This window comes from Astyanax mexicanus, chromosome 24 (assembly GCF_023375975.1).
Source record: "Astyanax mexicanus isolate ESR-SI-001 chromosome 24, AstMex3_surface, whole genome shotgun sequence".
NCBI lineage: Eukaryota > Metazoa > Chordata > Actinopteri > Characiformes > Acestrorhamphidae > Astyanax > Astyanax mexicanus.
The window spans coordinates 25,555,860-25,573,616 of record NC_064431.1 but is presented as its reverse complement, the minus strand read 5'-3'; the positions used below and the strand labels follow the sequence as shown (position 1 = coordinate 25,573,616).

The window sequence follows — 17,757 nt, the reverse complement described above, 5'->3', positions numbered from 1 at the left end:
GAGATTTCCTTTGTAGAAAAGAAAATGAAACTTCTTTGCACGGATAGCTGCTTCAATATGTAGTGAAGGCAGAGATAGCGTAGATGAATTTGCACCATTAGTGCTTTGGACCAGGCAGCGCTAATGGAGCAGACCGGAGAGGAAAACTGCAGCAGTTTAAAGATTTAATGAAAGATCAGTTTAAAGATCAGTCGATATTAACTGCCCGCATTTCCTGCTAGTGTGCTTTAGCCTTTAGAGGAATAGAGATATTACTGCGTCTCTCTCGTACTAAATCTAATTATATCATAATTAATGTAGTTATAAAAAAAAGTATTTCATTTGATTTTGAGCTTTGTCTTTAGTTGGGTTTGGCTTGCATTTACAAAGTTATTAATTTTCCTTTTGCCTTAAAGAAGAAATCTGGTGTAAAAATGGACTTTGGTTGTAGTGAAACATGATAATAAATACAAATTATGTTGAATAGCCCACCTCTGTTCTCCCTCAGCATTCCCAAATACAGTGCTTTTAGCCAATACCCCCAACAGGTTTACAATGCTAGTGATGGGGGCATAAACTGCCCATTCAGAGAAATCACTATTTTTACATTGTTAGTACTATTAAAGTATCTTCACTCTTGACTGGTAGAATTCTGAGGGCCCTGACCTTAGAAACGAGGCACTAAGAGCTTTGAAAGTTCAATAAAGCCACGATAAGTCAATTGAAGAGTACAAAACAAATAGGCAGGATAGGGGAACAGATTGCAGAATTAATTCTATGGAAATGCATGTACCGTATTTTTCGCACTATAAGGCGCACTGGATTGTAAGGCGCATTATGTGTCACCAGTAAGGAACAGGGGTGTCTCCATGTTTTCCTTCTAATTCAGCTGTAGAGCTAAGCTAAGTAAACAGAACTGTAATTCTTAAAAAAAAAAAATCAACTTCAAGTCAAATGAGCGCTGGACGCTAATCTACACAGATTTCTCTCTTTAAAAACTGTTTATTTGGGTGAGTAAAGCGCTTCTGTTTATTTACAGTAATCTTACATTTCCAGATTTCCACTAAGGCTGGATGCAGCAGCATTAGCATTAGCAGCCAACCGCTAGCGCTAGCCAGTCTCGGTTCTGGAGAACTAAACTGAAACTCCTGTGTATCGCTCTACTTCAGCCGAGTGGCTTTACTGCTCCTTACAACATGACTATTAAAATTCATACATAAGACGCACCAGATTATAAGGTGCTTTGACAATTTTGGGAAAAATTGAGGGATTTTAAGTGCGCCTTATAGTTCGGAAAAAAAAACGATATTCCAGCTGTTGTTAAAACTCTGTCTGTCTGGTGACTGTGTATATGAGAATGAATAGCACCATAGAACAAATGGCATAAATCTAGTCTTACAACTTCGTTAGTGGAATTAAAATGCAAATTAAAATCACAAAATCTCTTCAATTTAGAAACAATATCGTGGTATTGAATTAAATCTAGAGAAGGGATAACTGTAGTCTTGTTTGTCACTGTAATTTTGTGTTTAGACAGAATGACATTTTAATCTTTAATCTTTGGCTGTGTGTTCAGGTGTTCGGGAGAAGCATCAGGACTGGGAGGCCCTGCTGGAGAAAGCTCTGTCCCTGTCCGAGTCCTGCAGCGCACCCGCCAGTCTGCTGGAGGGGGTGAGATACGCTTCATGTCCTTCATGTCTCAATTTGAAGAAGATACTGTTAAAGTGAACTGTTAAAAAAGATAGGATGGAAGTGCTTTCTTGTTTTATTGCTACTATGTTTTAGTAAAAATAGAAAAATTATACGTCAATGGCAGATGGCTATATGCGGTGCAAAAATAAATGTATTTATTGTCTACATTTCTGTAAAATAAACATATTGTGTGTGTGTGTGTGTGTGTTTGTGTGTTTTTCCTGTTTTATGAGCGTAGGCCCAGCGTGGCTGTAACCCTGTAGACCTGCTCAGTACAGGCCTCAGTGTGGAGCTGGTGGATAACCAGGATGCAGCAGCGGCTTGGTGTGCAGTGATCGAGGATAACGTTGGGGGGCGGCTTCGTCTTCGCTACAGCGGCACTGAGGGGCTTCCTGATGCCCAATCCATCACCTGGGTCTTTTACTTGAACCCCCTGCTCCACTTACCTGGCTGGGCCAAAGAACATGGCCTCACTTTCAGACCTCCATCAGGTGAGCTTTGTTTGTCTGAGCCTTCGTTACTTCTTTAATGTCTTATACCTATAAATGCACTAAATGGATAAAAAGTCAAAAGTATTGGGCCACCTGCTACTTTAATTTGTTTCTTTATGAATCTGGGGTATTAAAATTAGTTTATCCTGCTTTTGTTTGAGTAATTGCCTTAGAACTTTCCAGAGAAGGCATTCTACTGTATTTTTAAACTTGAATAGCATTGCTGTGAGGATTTGATTGTATTCAGCAAAAGGGACATTATTAGTGAGGTCAGGATGTCAAGAAGGGTGTCCCAGAAGTACAGATATTGAGCACCATCCATCCGTTATTACAAAGAACATGGTTCAGTAGTTTTTTAACGTGGTGCTGAAGCCCAGAAATACATTATAAGGACAAAAATATTGGGACACCAGCTCATGTATTATTTATTCCCATATATATATATATATATATATATATATATGTATATATATATAGTCTGGCCAGTAGGTTTATTGTCAAGAAGGTCCTATTCTATTGGTAGTACTCCCCAACTGGGACTATGTATGCATTTGCACATCTGTGTCAGTTAGCAATGGGTGCAACTTAAAGGAGCTAAGTGCATTTATTACAATGGGTGTCCACAAACATTCGGACATAGTCCTACTATGAATATTAGAATAGTGTTTGCTTTGTTTGTGTAACCAGAGCTTTCAAACCAGACAGTTTTTGGTCCATAAGCCTGCAGTTCTGGCCATGGTGCTCCTAGTCTGGGTATAAATCATTACAATGGAATTTTGTAAGATGAATCGAATCAGCGAACTGCAGGCTTATGGACCAAAAACTGTCTGGTTTGAAAGCTCTGGTTACACAAACAAAGCAAACACTATTCTAATATTCATAGTAGGACTATGTCCGAATGTTTGTGGACACCCATTGTAATAAATGCACTTAGCTCCTTTAAGTTGCACCCATTGCTAAATGACACAGATGTGCAAATGCATACAGCGAAGCTGATTCGATTCATTATATAAAAGCATTCAAGGCCGATCGAGCAGGGCCATGATGACCGCAGCACGGAGCTCCAGCACACAGATCAAAAGAATCAAATTAGCCTCAATTTATGACCATGCTATAAAGCTCCAGTAGAGCTTTTTTATTTCGTTGTTATTTTGTTTTATTTTGGCCGCTTTTTTCAGTCCTAGTTAAGCAGACAGGACCAGTTTAGCGGATCAGTGGGACAGGCAGGGGGATGGGGAATTAAGATTAGTTGAGCACGGATCATAGTCCACTAGCTAGTAGTAGTTAAACATTGCTGTGCATTTGTTTGGGTCAACACAGATGCTGCCTGTGTAAGCTAACTTTGGGTGATTTTGTATATCTGTGTGTGTGTGTGTGTGTGTGTGTGTGTGTGTGTGTGTGTGTGCACAGCTCTGCTCCCGTTGCGTACTGAGGAAGAATGGGAGGGAGTGAGACAGACCATTTCCACCCAGACACAGGACTCCAGCATCAGTGAAGAATTCTATAAGGTGAAGAAAGTTCATTTTTGCTTATTTTTGCTCATTGCAAAATTTAGATCCTGTGATATACAGTACTGTTCAAAAGTTTAAGGCACCAAAGCAAATTCCACTAATCCATTTATCTCTCTCTCTCTCTCTCTCTCTCTCTCTCTATATATATATATATATATATATATATATATATATATATATATATATATATATATATATATATATATATATATAAAGCAATATGAGTGTTTTTACCTGAAAAAGCACCACATATGATTTAAACAGATACAAATAAACATATATACAGTGAAACTTAAAAAGGAATCTCATTTTAACTAAATATTAATAAGTGTTATATCCTGTGAACCAAGCTGAAGAACAAAGTGTAGAGATTCCAGATTTCTTCTGGATGCTCCTCAGCCAGCATGTGTATATTATGTTCAGTTCCATCAGCAGCTCACTTGACTTACCAAAATCTACCAATTTACCAAACCAGGTGTTGATTAATATGATAAGAACTAGAAATAACTCTATTAAACTCAGATTAGGAGGAGAGTTTTTAAGGAAAACAGGGCTGTAAAAGCTCTGCTTTTTGTAAAATTGTGTTTTGTATTTATTGTAATGCTGTAATAGTGTTTTACTGAGCTAATAAACACTTATTACACAGATAAGAAGCTTTTTCTTTACTGAAATTCCCACAGGTGCCTAAAACATTTGCACAATACTGTGTAACATTTTTTGTCTGCGATATATTATCAGTATTTGGTGTCAAAACTTCCTAAAACCAATGTTCTGCTTCGTTACTCCACATCATCCAAAACGTATCATGATAATATACACGTTGCCCACGATAAAGATAATATCTCATCATGAGATGCCCTTTGATTGCCACCCTTATTTTAGATATTGTTATCTGATTTATATTACTCTATTTTAATATTCTCAGTTCGAGAGGCTGTTTCAATTCTGGTACTTAATAATATATATATTATATTGTAATAGGCCCCTGGGGTTAGGGGCGTGACCACTGTGACCCGGAAGGAGGAAGCACGCAGAGATACACTAAATGAACTCAAAACATACCTTTATTTGGTTTTAACACCCTCCACCCCACCCAAAAGGAACTTAAAATAACCTAACTCGGCCCAGTGGGGCTCTGGAGTCTGTAGAGAACTTTTTTAGTCATATTTAAAGGTCCGTGCGGCCTCAGCCCTCAGCTCACCGGTGAAGTCCTACTTGAGTGAGCGCTGAGGCTGGGTTTTTATGCCTTCCCCAGCTGGTGGCTTAAACAGTCCTAATGGCGTTCAGCTGGGACAGACAGGGCCGTGCGTTCTGGCGTGGGGTGGATCCACAGCTCCCCCGCCTCCTCACACCACAATACACTCAAGAGTGTAAAGAGTGTGATTGTCCCCTGTTGCATCTATAACTATGTACAACACATTATTGTAGTTTTTCCCCATATGAATAAAAAGGGTGCAGATGTTTTGGCCCAGACTCAGACAACCATGCATTAAATCATAATTTTGATAGCTTTTTTTTTTCAATAGCAGGTTACACAGCCATGCTGATAGATGTGTTTTTGTTTGTGATCAGGATCGACCCGCCATCACTACACACTGCTTCACCGAGGGAATGAAGCTGGAGGCAGCAGATCCTGCTGCACCTTTCACCATCAGTCCTGCTACTGTTGCTAAGGTATTATAACTACATTTGCAGATTGTGATCTTTTTCTTGTTCTGTTTGTTTGTGTTTACTCATTTTGCCATTTTTTATTACCGTATTTTTCGCACTATAATGGTGCGTATTTACCGTGTTAAAACAAGCTACGTGGGACTAAGCGCTACCTAATATCACCCTGGCTTACCGGAAAACTCAGGGTTCCTCAGTGTAAGGCTGTCGGGTGGCATTAACCGCTAAACACTGCTAACGCTAGCGGTTAGCTGCTAATGCTGCTGCACCCAGCCTTAGTGGAAATTTGGGAATCTGAGCTGACTGTAAATAAACAGAAGCTCTTTACTCACCCAAATAAACAGTTTTCAGGAGAGAAATCTGTGTAGATCAGCAGTCATTTGACTTTAAAAAGATTTTTTTTGTTTTCTTTAAGAATATCAGTTTTGTTTACTTAGCTTAGCTTTCAGAACTTGCCGCCCAGCACCTTATTTATCAAAATAGACCATAAAATAGACGTTTATTGATAGTGCGCTATTTGGTGCATCCCTAATAGGGGTGTGCCATATTGTATTGTACATAATACAATCACTACTATCACAAACCATTTTGAGACGCTAAAAAAAGTCTATATCGAGATAATAGCAATATTCTTAAATGCAATTTGTTTAGCTATTTATTGATATTTATTCACTTTTTAATTGTTTGTGAGCTGTTCTAATGCATGCCCTAAATATTCTGCATTTTAGTTTTGCGGTGGATTTTTGTCAACAAAATCAGGGGCTTGGGAAGTTACAGTTTGCAAAATAGACAAATGTTTATAGATTTTTTGTAAAAAAAAAAAAAGTATAAAACTTTTATACCAAATTAAACTTTAATATGTTTTATTGTTCCAGGAGAATGTTCCTCAAATTACAGTACCAGTAACTTTAAAAAATTAAATGTTTTGTCATATTTTTTTAAAGAATATTGTTATCGCAAAACAATATACCCTAAAATATTGTGATACTTGTTTTGGGCTGTATTGTCCACCTAATTGTAGAGCACCAGTGGATGCAAGTCATGTTTTCAGTGGTTCCAGTTTGTACTAATAAAGATAATACACTTTTTAACCCACAACCAGGACCCCACACTCGTATTTTAGCCAGAAATGTTGCCCTCTTTCCTTCCAGCTTCAGATCAGAAACTGACTTTGGAACAGCCTTTGGAAAAAGCTTCCAGGCTGTTACACAGCAGACGGATGCATATTTACTAACAAAACTCTCATAAGCTCATTTACACATAGCTCTAGTAAGATTCGACATTGACTTTGCTGTGTCATTGTACCCGAATTGTGAATAATCATTCATGCTCAATCTTTGCACGTCTTCATTTGTGGTTCTCATATGCTCCTCGTGAATTATTCATGGCCCACTTTCTAATTTACAGGAAATAGATCTCTGAGCTTCAAAGATTCACTTCCTTCTTTTCATGGTGTTGTTAGAAGTTTCCTTTTGCACTGATATGTATGTTTGTTTGTGTGTGTGTGTGTGTGTGTGTTTTCAGCAGTTGAATGCACGGTTCTAGATAAATAATCTATAGCACACAGAGCAGTTTACTTAAGCATGAATGGGAAACGCTGCCATTATTTTAACACACAAAAGCTGCATTCAAGTTGTGCAGGAAGCATCCAGCTTCTAATGAGTGGTTATTAGTTTATTTACAGGGAAAACTGATCCTAGACCTGTGCTTTAACTCTACCACATTCAGCACAGCGTATGTCTGCACAACGTATTATTCCTGTATCGTCAGCATAGTGTGTAGATACATGACTACAGATGCTTGGGTGTCTGTGTGTGGATAAATCATATCTACTAGTGCATCTCGAAAAATTAGAATATCATTGAAAAGTTACTTTATTTCAGTAATTCAGTTCAAAATGTGAAACTGTGAAAGATTATGTCTTACAGCCAATGAAAACCCCAAAAAAGAGAATATTATATAAGACCAATTGGTACTTTTGGCAGTGTGGGCAGTGTGCCAAGTCCTGCTGGAAAATGAAATCCTGATCTCCATAAAAGTTGTCAGCAGAGGGAAGCATGAAGTGCTGTAAGGTTTTGTGGGAAAACAAAACTGCACTGACTTTGTACTTGATAATAAAACACAGTGGATCAACACCAGCAGATGACAGACATGACTCTCCAAACCATCACTGATCATCAGTTAATTTTACATTTTGTTTGGAAATCAAGGGAGCAGAATCTGGAGGAAGAGTGGAGAGACACACAGTCCAAGCTGCTTGAGGTCTAGTGTGAAGTTTCCACCAATCAGTGATGGTTTGGAGAGTTATATCTATAGTTTTGGTCTTCTGTCTTTGTTGAGAACATGTTTTAAAGCATTCTAATTCTAGAACAAATATATATATATATATATATATATATATATATATATATATATATATATATATATATATATATTTAGCTGCAGATACAGTATTGGCACTGCTGTAGATGCCATATAGATGCCATATTTTTCATTTAAATTTGACTCAAACATTTTAAGTTCGTTTTTACTTTAAAATGAAGAATTACATGTGTGTGTGTTTAAATACGCAGGTGTTTGGTGATCAGTGGTTCCTGGTGCAGATGGATGATCTGAGGGAGGAAGAGAAGAGAGAGGGTCGTCGAGCGTTTCTGTGCCACAAAGATAGTCCGGGAATCTTCCCCACCCAGTGGAGCCTGAAGAATGGAGTCAAACTCAGCCCTCCACCAGGTCTAATTAGATACAGTTTACTTTTAGTCAGTTAAAAAAAAAAAGTTAGACGTATATTCCAGTTTATTCTATGCTAGATAATATATTATTTCTAGCTAGGTAGATAATTACACATTACACCAATTACATTGGTCTGGACTAGTTTAAATCAATAATTGCAGCTGGGGTAATCCTTGATTTAAATATACTGTTTACACAACCTACCACAGGCACATTATACAGCTTCATGTTCGTTTCATGCTTTGTCCTTAAAGCCTATCATTTGTCGTGTGTGTGAGTGTGTAGGGGGGGGATTATATTCAGATTCAGATATTTTATTGTTTTAAAGCTTGAAATTGTTGAGTAGCCCTGTGGGCTTAACCACAGGCGATATATTCATAAACTGAGAAGTGAATGATGGGGAAGCTGTTAATAGTTGTCATTTTCAGCACAGCTGTCACTGCCTGTAAAATAACATTGTAATTGTGTGTGTGTGTGTGTGTGTGTGTGTGTGTGTAGGGTATCAAGGACAGGACTTTGACTGGGCTGACTATTTGAAACAGTGTGAGGCAGAAGCAGCTCCGCAGCACTGTTTCCCCCCTGTGAGTGTCATTTCATCACTTCACACAGTCAGAACTCTTCAGCTGTGAAATGGCTTGTAGCTCACTGTTAGATATTCAGTGATCCATCATTTGTTTGTTAGAATTAATTTTTAATTTATTAAAAAAAAAACTAATGTAATTGTAATTTAAGCATAATAATCATTTTCATTTATAATACTTGCAATTATATTAGTTATGTTTAAAAGCTTAAGGGAGTCCTATTCTATTGGCAGTACTTCTCTACAGCTTGTGTTCTCCCTGTATTCAATAATAAATAGGTGCAATTTAAAGTAACTGAATGCGTTTGTTAGAAGCACTGTCCACAAACATTTAGATTTTCCTGTTCGTTCTATCTTCCCTTGTTTTGGCTGTTGGGTAAATTAAGAATCCCGGTCATGTAGCTTGCCATCGGCTGCCGGAGCCCCGAGAGAGCACATTTGAACTTGCTATCTCTTTGTGGATAGATGGTTTTTTCCCCTCATCACTCCTAGGGTGATGTCGATCAGCACAAGGCTGCGTCTGTGAGCTGATGTATCAGAACCGAGTCTCTGTGGATTTTATAGAGTTATGTTTTTTGTGACTTAATACTCAAGTCTTCCCCTGAGGTAACTCTTCATAATCAAGTTACATTCTTCTGTCCCATAACTTTTGGCATGTCAGTGTAATTGGCTTGAGGTAGGCATTGTACGAGTCTCTTATTTTCTCCTTCTTTATTGCAGGACCCCTCTGATCAGTGCTTTAAGGAGTCCATGATGCTGGAGGCTGTGAACCCTCTTTGTCCAGAAAACATTCACGTAGCAACAGTTACCAAGGTCAAAGGCCAGCATATCTGGATTCGATTGGAAGGTGTGACTTGTTTTTAGTTAAAAACAACATGCATGCAACTTTCCCACCCTATAATGTTAACCCTATATTATCTTCACCAACAAAAAACTATTTTTTTTCTTATAAACACTAAAACACATATACATTATGTGTGTTTGAGATAAGAACAAAAAAACACAAATATAAAAAACATGTATGTTGTATAAAAAGATGCTCTCATCAATACCTTAACCTGAAGCAATATGCTAAAATATGCTATGTGTTTATCTTATAAAATTTCACCAAAGTAATCAGCATATGCGGAGTGACTTGCTATTGAAATACATAGTGACCTTTAGTAGATTTGGTTTTTATTATTATTATTATTCTTAATTTTTTTGAGGTGACAGCAGGGCATAAATCGAGTAGCCACTCCCATCACAGTCATTATTACTGAAATTTCTGATCCTGTAAGAAACGGTCATACATTTTTCAGACACCCTGAAGTAAAAATACATTTCTCTACTTCACCATGTAAAACTACTCCAATCTAATTAGGGTTTTATATTGTGGACTACAACAAAAAAAACCCAGATAGATTTTCTTCTCATTTAAATTTAGGGGCAGTTCTAAATTGTTTATTTATTTATTTTATTTTTTTTTACAAAAACATTATTTGCAGATGTGTCAAAATGACAGATACTCAACACATTCTTGCTGGTGGCAGATAAACTGCTTGCTCTCTCAGGAGACAAGCCCCAAAGCGACGAGAGAAAGGCGGAGAAAACGATTGGGAGCGATGCTGCGTCGCTGCAGTGTGAACAAGAAAAGTTACACTTCTTTAAATGAACACTGCCAAAATTAAATCCTTCTTCGGTTTGGGTCCGCATTGGACAATATCTGGGTCCGAACCCGGACCGCGGTCCGCCTATTAGTGAAAAAAAAAAAAGAAAAGAAAAAAAAACACTTTTTTTAATTAGCTACAGATTTTTTTTTTATTATTTTTTTAAATATAATGTCACAAGTATGAATAAGTGATATGGCCCTAAAATAATATCATGATATTTTATGGTATTTTCATAATAATGACAAAACTCTGTTCTGTTATCTCCAGGAGTGAAGCAACCTGTCCCAGAGATCATAGTTCATATGGACTCTATGGACATCTTCCCAGTTAGCTGGTGTGAGACTAACGGTTACCCTCTCCAGTACCCCTGCAAGCCCAAAGGTCAGTGTTTCCTGCTCTTAGAATAACACACAAACACACCCACACACAACCACACACACACACCCTTACCACACGCCACCAATTTAGATATAGAGCTGGATCTATAGAGCTGTGTCTATCTCCTCCCCACTTACACTGGCTGCTTGGTAACCTCTATAGATTTCTGTGGATAGTAGACGGCTGTGTGCATGCTGAGTAAAGTTATCAGGTCTGGTCAGCTTCCTGTCACAGAGCACATTGCATGCTCAGTCAGTTCTATCAGTGTTTAGCAGTTCTGCTTTATTGATTGCCTGTTTTTGTGTTCCTCTGTGTGCAGTTGAAAAGCAGAAGAAAATTGCTGTAGTTCAACCAGAAAGACAGTGAGTAAAAAAGAGCAATAGATAAAATAATGCAAATTAATGTCTTAAGTTTCTTAATTATGTACTAATCCCTATTTATTCTACCCCCACAGCAGAGCCCTGTCTAAAGACTCCTCCCCCGATGCCCTCAAACAGCCCCTCGGCAGCCAAACAGAGATGAGTGAGTGCTTATACTTCACCAGCCAAATCCACCCACTCGCATGCTGTCACACAAACACACACACACTTCTTTGTTTGAAAGCGCAAACAGTACACACAAACACAAACACACAAAACCACTTAATATGTGAGTGGTGTGATGGTGTAACTGATGTATTAATGCTCCGCCCATACAGTAAATATATTCATTTGTGGTAACAGCTTTACTGTAAAAGGGCTAAAACTTTATTCATATTCACTATTACCTAATGCATAAAAAAATGTAGTCTTTGTTTGCAGTGACTACATAACATTTTAATAATTTAATTTTGTGACAAAATAGTACACTTTTAGAAAGTCTAGGGATACAACAATAAAATATGATAAAAAATACAAACAGTTTGAAAACTTCCAACCTTGCAATAGTAGCTGTTAAACATTGTATTTTTTAATTCAGTGTGGATGAGGCTATGACAAAAGCTTTGTGTTTTTTAAACCAAAGTGTCTTGTGCTGGACTTTCAGGTCAGGCCAATGGAAAATACTGTTGCCCCAAGATTTATTTCAACCACAGATGCTTCTCTGGGCCGTACCTCAACAAGGGACGCATTGCAGAGCTCCCGCAGTGTGTGGGTCCAGGGAACTGTGTTCTAGTTCTGAAAGAGGTAAGCACTTTAATCACCTTTACTGTTCTCAAGTAGACAGTTGTAGTATAGCTACTTCCTGAAAAAAAACATGAGGATATATTTAACGCCTCTGTGTTTACCTGATCAGGTCCTGACCTTGCTGATAAACTCCGCCTACAAGCCCAGCCGTGTGCTGCGTGAGCTGCAGCTGGACCAGGAGGGCCGGTGGCAGGGCCACGGAGAGACGCTCAAAGCCAAGTAAGTAACTGACTTTGATATTTTTTGATTAATTTGTAGTATTTTGTTGGACCTTACACCTGGTCACTTCATGTGTCTTAAGTATTAGGATTATATCTGGATTAAGCGAAAAAAACTTTTTTTGATTTGCATGATCAGACCATTTTTAATGCATCTTGAATTTTAAGAGGTGATCTTTTTTTTTATGTTATAGCAAGGCAAGACACATGGACCAAAAAAAACACACAGCAGTCAGATTTCAGTCATGTTATCGACTCATCATACAATAAATAAACATTTTGCCGCCACTGATACTGATGTTGTGTTTATTTGCATATATCTTAGTGGAGCTGTTTAGTGGTGATGTCATTCTTTTCTCTCAGACAGAGGAGCGCAAGTAGCCCCAAATCCCACACACTATTTTTTTTTTTTACTGCTGCTGTAGTCTTTCACACATTTTAATCAAGGTATACATAGACATCTGTAATCTGTACTTCTGTTAAAGCAAGTCAGAAGGGACCAGTTGTGAACGTGTTCTCAATTTCTTAAAGAGACTCTATCTGAAAATCTTTGATGGTATGTCAAAAATGTATAAATCGTCGCTGTCCAATGAAAAACAAGTATTTTCATTTTTGTCGATTTTTAGTTTACTACATAATTTGAACACACAAACTGTCGCTTACACTGTACCAAAATTTCTTCATGAACGGACCAATAGAAATATGTCAAAATGACCTGAAATAAACTCTTTTTACATTGGCTTCCATTGAAAGTTTAGAATGTTTTTTTCTCTCTCGTGTAAAGTTGCTGTATTGTAGATACTTTTTATTCATTGGATAGCGACAGTATATTCTGAATGGTTCATTCGTTCATTATCTGACACTGTTTATTATGTTTTTCGCTGATTAAACGTAGGTATAAAGGAAAGAGCTACAGGGCGACAGTAGAGATTGTTCGGACTGCGGACCGCGTGGCCGAGTTCTGCAGGAAGACCTGCATTAAGTTGGAGTGCTGCCCCAACCTGTTCGGACCACGCATGGTCCTGGAGCGCTGCTCAGAGAACTGCTCAGTCCTCACCAAAACCAAATACAGTGAGTGCACTTCCAGTTCTGCTTTCCACTGCAAGATATTACCTATTTTTACTAATATTACTCATATCTGTTATTCCTATATTACAGTGTTGGGTGTCACATGACTGCACATTTTACCTTTTGAGATATAAAGCACTCTTATCACTTGTGTACCAGTTCAATTCAGTGCAGTACAGTACAGTATGTCTCCTGACTTCCTCTACTTCTTCTCCTCTTTAGCTTATTACTATGGGAAGAAGAAGAGTCGCCGTGTGGGTCGTCCCCCGGGAGGCCACTCTAACCTGGAGGGGGGTGTGAAGAAGAGAGGCAGGAGGAGGAAGAGGAGGAAGCAGCTCTTTGTCCACAAAAAGAGACGCTCCTCTGCCTCAATGGACAACACACCTGCAGGGTCTCCTCAGGTAACTCCTCAGGCACTCTGTTCACTATGATGAAAACGGTGTGCTGAATATGCAAGACTGTTTCATTAATTAATACAGCGCTTCTTGTGAAAATACAAGGAACAAAATGCTGTGTAGATGTAGTGGGCTGATAGTTTGGTTTAATCTCATTTGGGGAAGGAGCTTATTATCACTGGTTTTGTTTTCACATACAAGAACATTTTCTAAACTGTGGATCAATGGCGCAAAACCATGCATCAATTTTCTGTGTGATTTTACAAAAGCTTTGGCAGTTTGTGAGATTAATACAGTACACTCGCTCCAGTCATATCGCAGTGTGGGTTTAGTAGACATTAAAGTGGCAATCTGTATTATTTTTTTCAAAACTGAAAGCAAAAGCATTTCTGAGTGGAAAAGGGACATAATATTGTGTTTAATGGTACCAGTGTGCTGGAACGACCATCCCTGCTAAGCCTGATATATTCATTCTAAAAACTGGGGTGACTGGTTACTTTTCACGGGATTCTTCTGGTCACGTCATGCGTCTTTGTGTACTTACACCACATGTACAGCCTCTAAAAGAGGATCCGGCTGGTGGAGCAATGGAGACTTCAGAGGGGGAAACTCTGACCTCAGCAGCTCATTCACTCATAGTAAAACCAAACCAGTTTCTGACAGAACATCACTGATGTTAATATATTTGTTATTCATTCTGCAGGGAAGTGGTGATGAGGAAGACCTGGATGAAGATGACTCCCTGAGCGAGGACACCGGCTCTGAGCTGCAGGACGAGTTGATGGACGACTCCGAATACTCAGAAAAGAAGTCACAGCCTCCGACCCCCTCCCCTTCTCCCCCCGAGACTCCTCGACCCTCCCGCCGCCGCCGCAAAGCTCGCTCTCCATCGTACTCAGACGACGAGAACAGACCCCCCTCGCCCAAGGTAATCACACCACACCACACATACAGCTGGAGCAACAGCTGCTATTTATCCTGACTCTTAGAAAGTCAAAAGTTAATCTTTAGCAATAAACAATATATATAAAGTAAAATATATACTTGTATGCAAGTGTGGGAGTAGCAGTTTAGAGTCTGATATGCTGTGTAATTTTATCATACAGAGTCCGTATAGCGAGGCTCCTCAGAAGCTGTGTTTAGACAGCAGTCCGTTAGAATGGAGCGTCACGGATGTGGTGCGTTTCATCAGGACCACTGACTGTGCTCCACTGGCTCGCATCTTCATGGACCAGGTGATTTTTTAAAACACACACACACACACATATATATATACGCACACACACACAACTTTTTTAAGCAATATATACATGGGTTCACAGGTTTCCCTCACATTATTCAAGGGATTACTGTTTGTGTCCAAAAAGAAAGCATTTTTATTTTAATTGAAAGAAAACTTTTATTAATTTATTTTAAATAGTTGTTACTAACTTCTTACTTTTATTTAAAGTATGACTTTTAATTTTTATAAAAAACAAAAAAAAGTTTTTGTTTAATTTAACAGAAAGCATTTTTTGCTAATTTAATTAAAATGTTTTTAAAATAATCATCGTAATACAAAAATATTTCTTTATTGCAAAGATTTCCTTTTTTTATTTTAATTTAAAAAACATTTTACTGTTTAAATTTTTACTGATATTCTTATTTTAAGTTAACAAAAGGTTTTGTTCTCTTAATTTTAAAGAAAGCATTCATAAAAAAAAACATTTTTGTTATTTTCATTTCCAAAAATCTTTTAAATGTAATTTATTTAGAAAAAAACTTCTATCTATTTTTTTAAGAAACACTTTTTACTATTTTAATTTTTTCAACAAATGTTTTATTTAAAATAATTCGACATTTTAATTATTTAAAGATGTTCTAGCCTTGCTTTATCCTCTATATAATCTCCTCTTTCTGTGTTTATTTCTCTTCAGGAGATCGATGGTCAGGCCCTGCTGCTGCTGAATCTGCCCACAGTGCAGGAGTGTATGGACCTAAAACTGGGTCCCGCCATTAAACTGTGCCACCATATCGAAAGGGTCAAACTGGCATTTTACCAGCAGTTTGCCAGCTGAGGGTGATCTTACTCCTGAAGGAAGGAGAGGAGAGTGGGGGGAGGGGGGCATCAGAGCTTTCCTTTTGCTATTCCTTTCAGCTTGGTTAGTGTGTGTGTGTGATGGCAATATGCTACTGATGGGGAATTGTGTGTATGTGTGTGTGTGTGTGTGTGTGAGAGAGAGAGTTTGTGTGTGTGTGTGTTTAATGCTCTCAGATCAGACTGAAACTTGTTGTACAGTGTAGATCAAATTCATGGAGGTTCTTCGTTGGAAGATCTTCTGGTTTAATGTTGGGTTTTAAACTCAGCCATAGAAAGTCATAGTCTCATCTGTTTTTCATAAAACTCAGCCAAGCTTCTCATTTCTTGAAACCTTTAATAATCGTACACTTTTTAAAATGAAGGTGCTACAAAAGGTTATTTGAGTGATACCATTTAGATAACCATTTTTGTTTCCATTAAAAAAAAAATAATTTAAATTGGCATATTTTTGGCATTGGCATATATTTTTGATAGTCTGGAAATTAAATGTATTTTGCATTGATGCAAATGATACAAATCCATTTCAAACCGAATCCAAATGTAGTTTGGATCCAGTTTGCCAAAAATCCTTTTTTTATGTGGTTTCTGTCTGTTCAGACTATGAAAAATCAATCTCAATACAATCTACATGTTTGAGCTGGTGGTCTGAACCTGGAAATTAACAGGTAAGTAAAACCAGGTGTGCTTGAGTTGAATCCGGACCCCCAGGACTAGATTTTCCCCACCCCTGTTCTGTGGTATCGCTCAAAAAAATCTTTTATAGCACCTTTAATTGTTTTTAAAGAGTGTAGAGCGGACGACAATGCAAGAATCTTAAGCACAAAGACCAATTGCCCATGTACTGTAAGTGGTATGCAAAAGTGTACATAGTGGAGTTTGTGTGTACATACTGTAAATAGCAGATATTCCTTTTAGAGGGACGAAACTGTCCCTGTTTCTGTTTGGTTTTCTACAGAGTTTGAGGATTACACTGTAAGTAAACGAGAACATTATTTTTCAGGCATCTTCTGCCTGGTGTTTGGTATTGCTGTGGGATTTTGTATAGATGCTAATTACACTGTCCCTGCTGTTTGACGCTCAAACGATCAAACAGAGACGTGTTGCTGAAAAAAATAAAAATAAATCTAATGTAATATAATGGATAATAACATAACAGAATTGAATTGTGATTGTTGTTGTGGTTAGGATTCAAGCACATGAAGGTTCCAGGTTATTGTAGTCCATTCTGATGGTCCAGATTCCAGGAACTGCTCAAATTTATATACAGTACAGTAAAATATGTTTGTCTAAGATTCATCATAAGTGGACCCCTTAAATAAACTGAATTTTGATTGCTTTCAAGAGAAAAAAAATCCATACTTTAATTGCGCATCCATTTCCATCATTCTTTCAGAAATAAGCATTTGTGCTGAAATGTGAAAGGTGTTTTTGTTGGCATATTCTATGTCTTCTGGCCATGTTATATTTTTGTTTCTTTCCTTTTTCCTCCCATATTTTGAGAGTTTGGTCAAAGAATGTTGGAATTATTGTTAATTTGACCTTTAAATGTATATGTTTGTGATGTGGTATTTAAATGAAATAAACTAAACCAGATCTAATGCCTTGTCTCTTTCAGGAGTGTAAATAAAATCACAGTTAAATCCAGCATGAGCTGATTTGTGGTTTCTAGTGATCTTGACTGCTATTATTTTTTTTTATTCATGAAAACCATATTAATAATTAAATGTTGTGAGGTGGTGGACCTTTGGAAACGCTCCAAATCATTTTACATAGAATTTATGAATGATTTTCAAAATACCAACAATTTATAGCATAATCCAACTGTGTACAATTGTACTAACTTCTGAAACTAATACAGCCCTGGAAAAAAATTAAAATGAGTTTCTTTTATTTTACCAAATTTAAATCTCTGGAATATAATAATCAGGAGGAAGATGGATGATGACAAGCCATCAAACCAAACTAAACTACTTAAACTGTTGCACCAGTAGTGGCATAATGTTATCCAAAAGTAGTGTATAAAACTGGTGGAGGAGAACATGATGCCAAGATGCATGAAAACTGTGATTAAAAAACAGGGTTATTCCACCAAATATTAATTTTTGAACTCTTAAAACCTTATGAATATGAACTTGTTTTCTTTGCATTATTT

At 37.6% G+C, this 17,757-nt stretch overlaps 1 protein-coding gene across 2 annotated transcripts in view; it reads left to right on the top strand.

Annotated features, from left to right (window-relative positions):
* The window catches only part of sfmbt1 (Scm like with four mbt domains 1), a 34,066-nt gene extending 16,817 nt beyond the window's left edge, over positions 1 to 17,249 (top strand). Inside the window, exons 5-21 of one of the 2 annotated variants that reach the window (XM_022682787.2) lie at positions 1,556 to 1,650; positions 1,910 to 2,162; positions 3,573 to 3,670; positions 5,246 to 5,347; positions 7,915 to 8,071; positions 8,570 to 8,652; positions 9,372 to 9,498; positions 10,571 to 10,684; positions 11,001 to 11,043; positions 11,139 to 11,203; positions 11,705 to 11,844; positions 11,954 to 12,063; positions 12,958 to 13,133; positions 13,353 to 13,531; positions 14,229 to 14,453; positions 14,632 to 14,760; positions 15,442 to 17,249. In XM_022682787.2, coding sequence (XP_022538508.2) covers positions 1,556 to 1,650; positions 1,910 to 2,162; positions 3,573 to 3,670; positions 5,246 to 5,347; positions 7,915 to 8,071; positions 8,570 to 8,652; positions 9,372 to 9,498; positions 10,571 to 10,684; positions 11,001 to 11,043; positions 11,139 to 11,203; positions 11,705 to 11,844; positions 11,954 to 12,063; positions 12,958 to 13,133; positions 13,353 to 13,531; positions 14,229 to 14,453; positions 14,632 to 14,760; positions 15,442 to 15,582 — 2,237 coding nt within the window. In that variant the 3' untranslated portion in view covers positions 15,583 to 17,249. Of the gene's footprint in view, positions 1 to 1,555; positions 1,651 to 1,909; positions 2,163 to 3,572; positions 3,671 to 5,245; positions 5,348 to 7,914; positions 8,072 to 8,569; positions 8,653 to 9,371; positions 9,499 to 10,570; positions 10,685 to 11,000; positions 11,044 to 11,135; positions 11,204 to 11,704; positions 11,845 to 11,953; positions 12,064 to 12,957; positions 13,134 to 13,352; positions 13,532 to 14,228; positions 14,454 to 14,631; positions 14,761 to 15,441 lie in introns of both variants that reach the window. The other variant, XM_022682786.2, reaches the window with a different exon arrangement.
* The last annotated feature ends 508 nt before the right edge of the window (positions 17,250 to 17,757 follow it).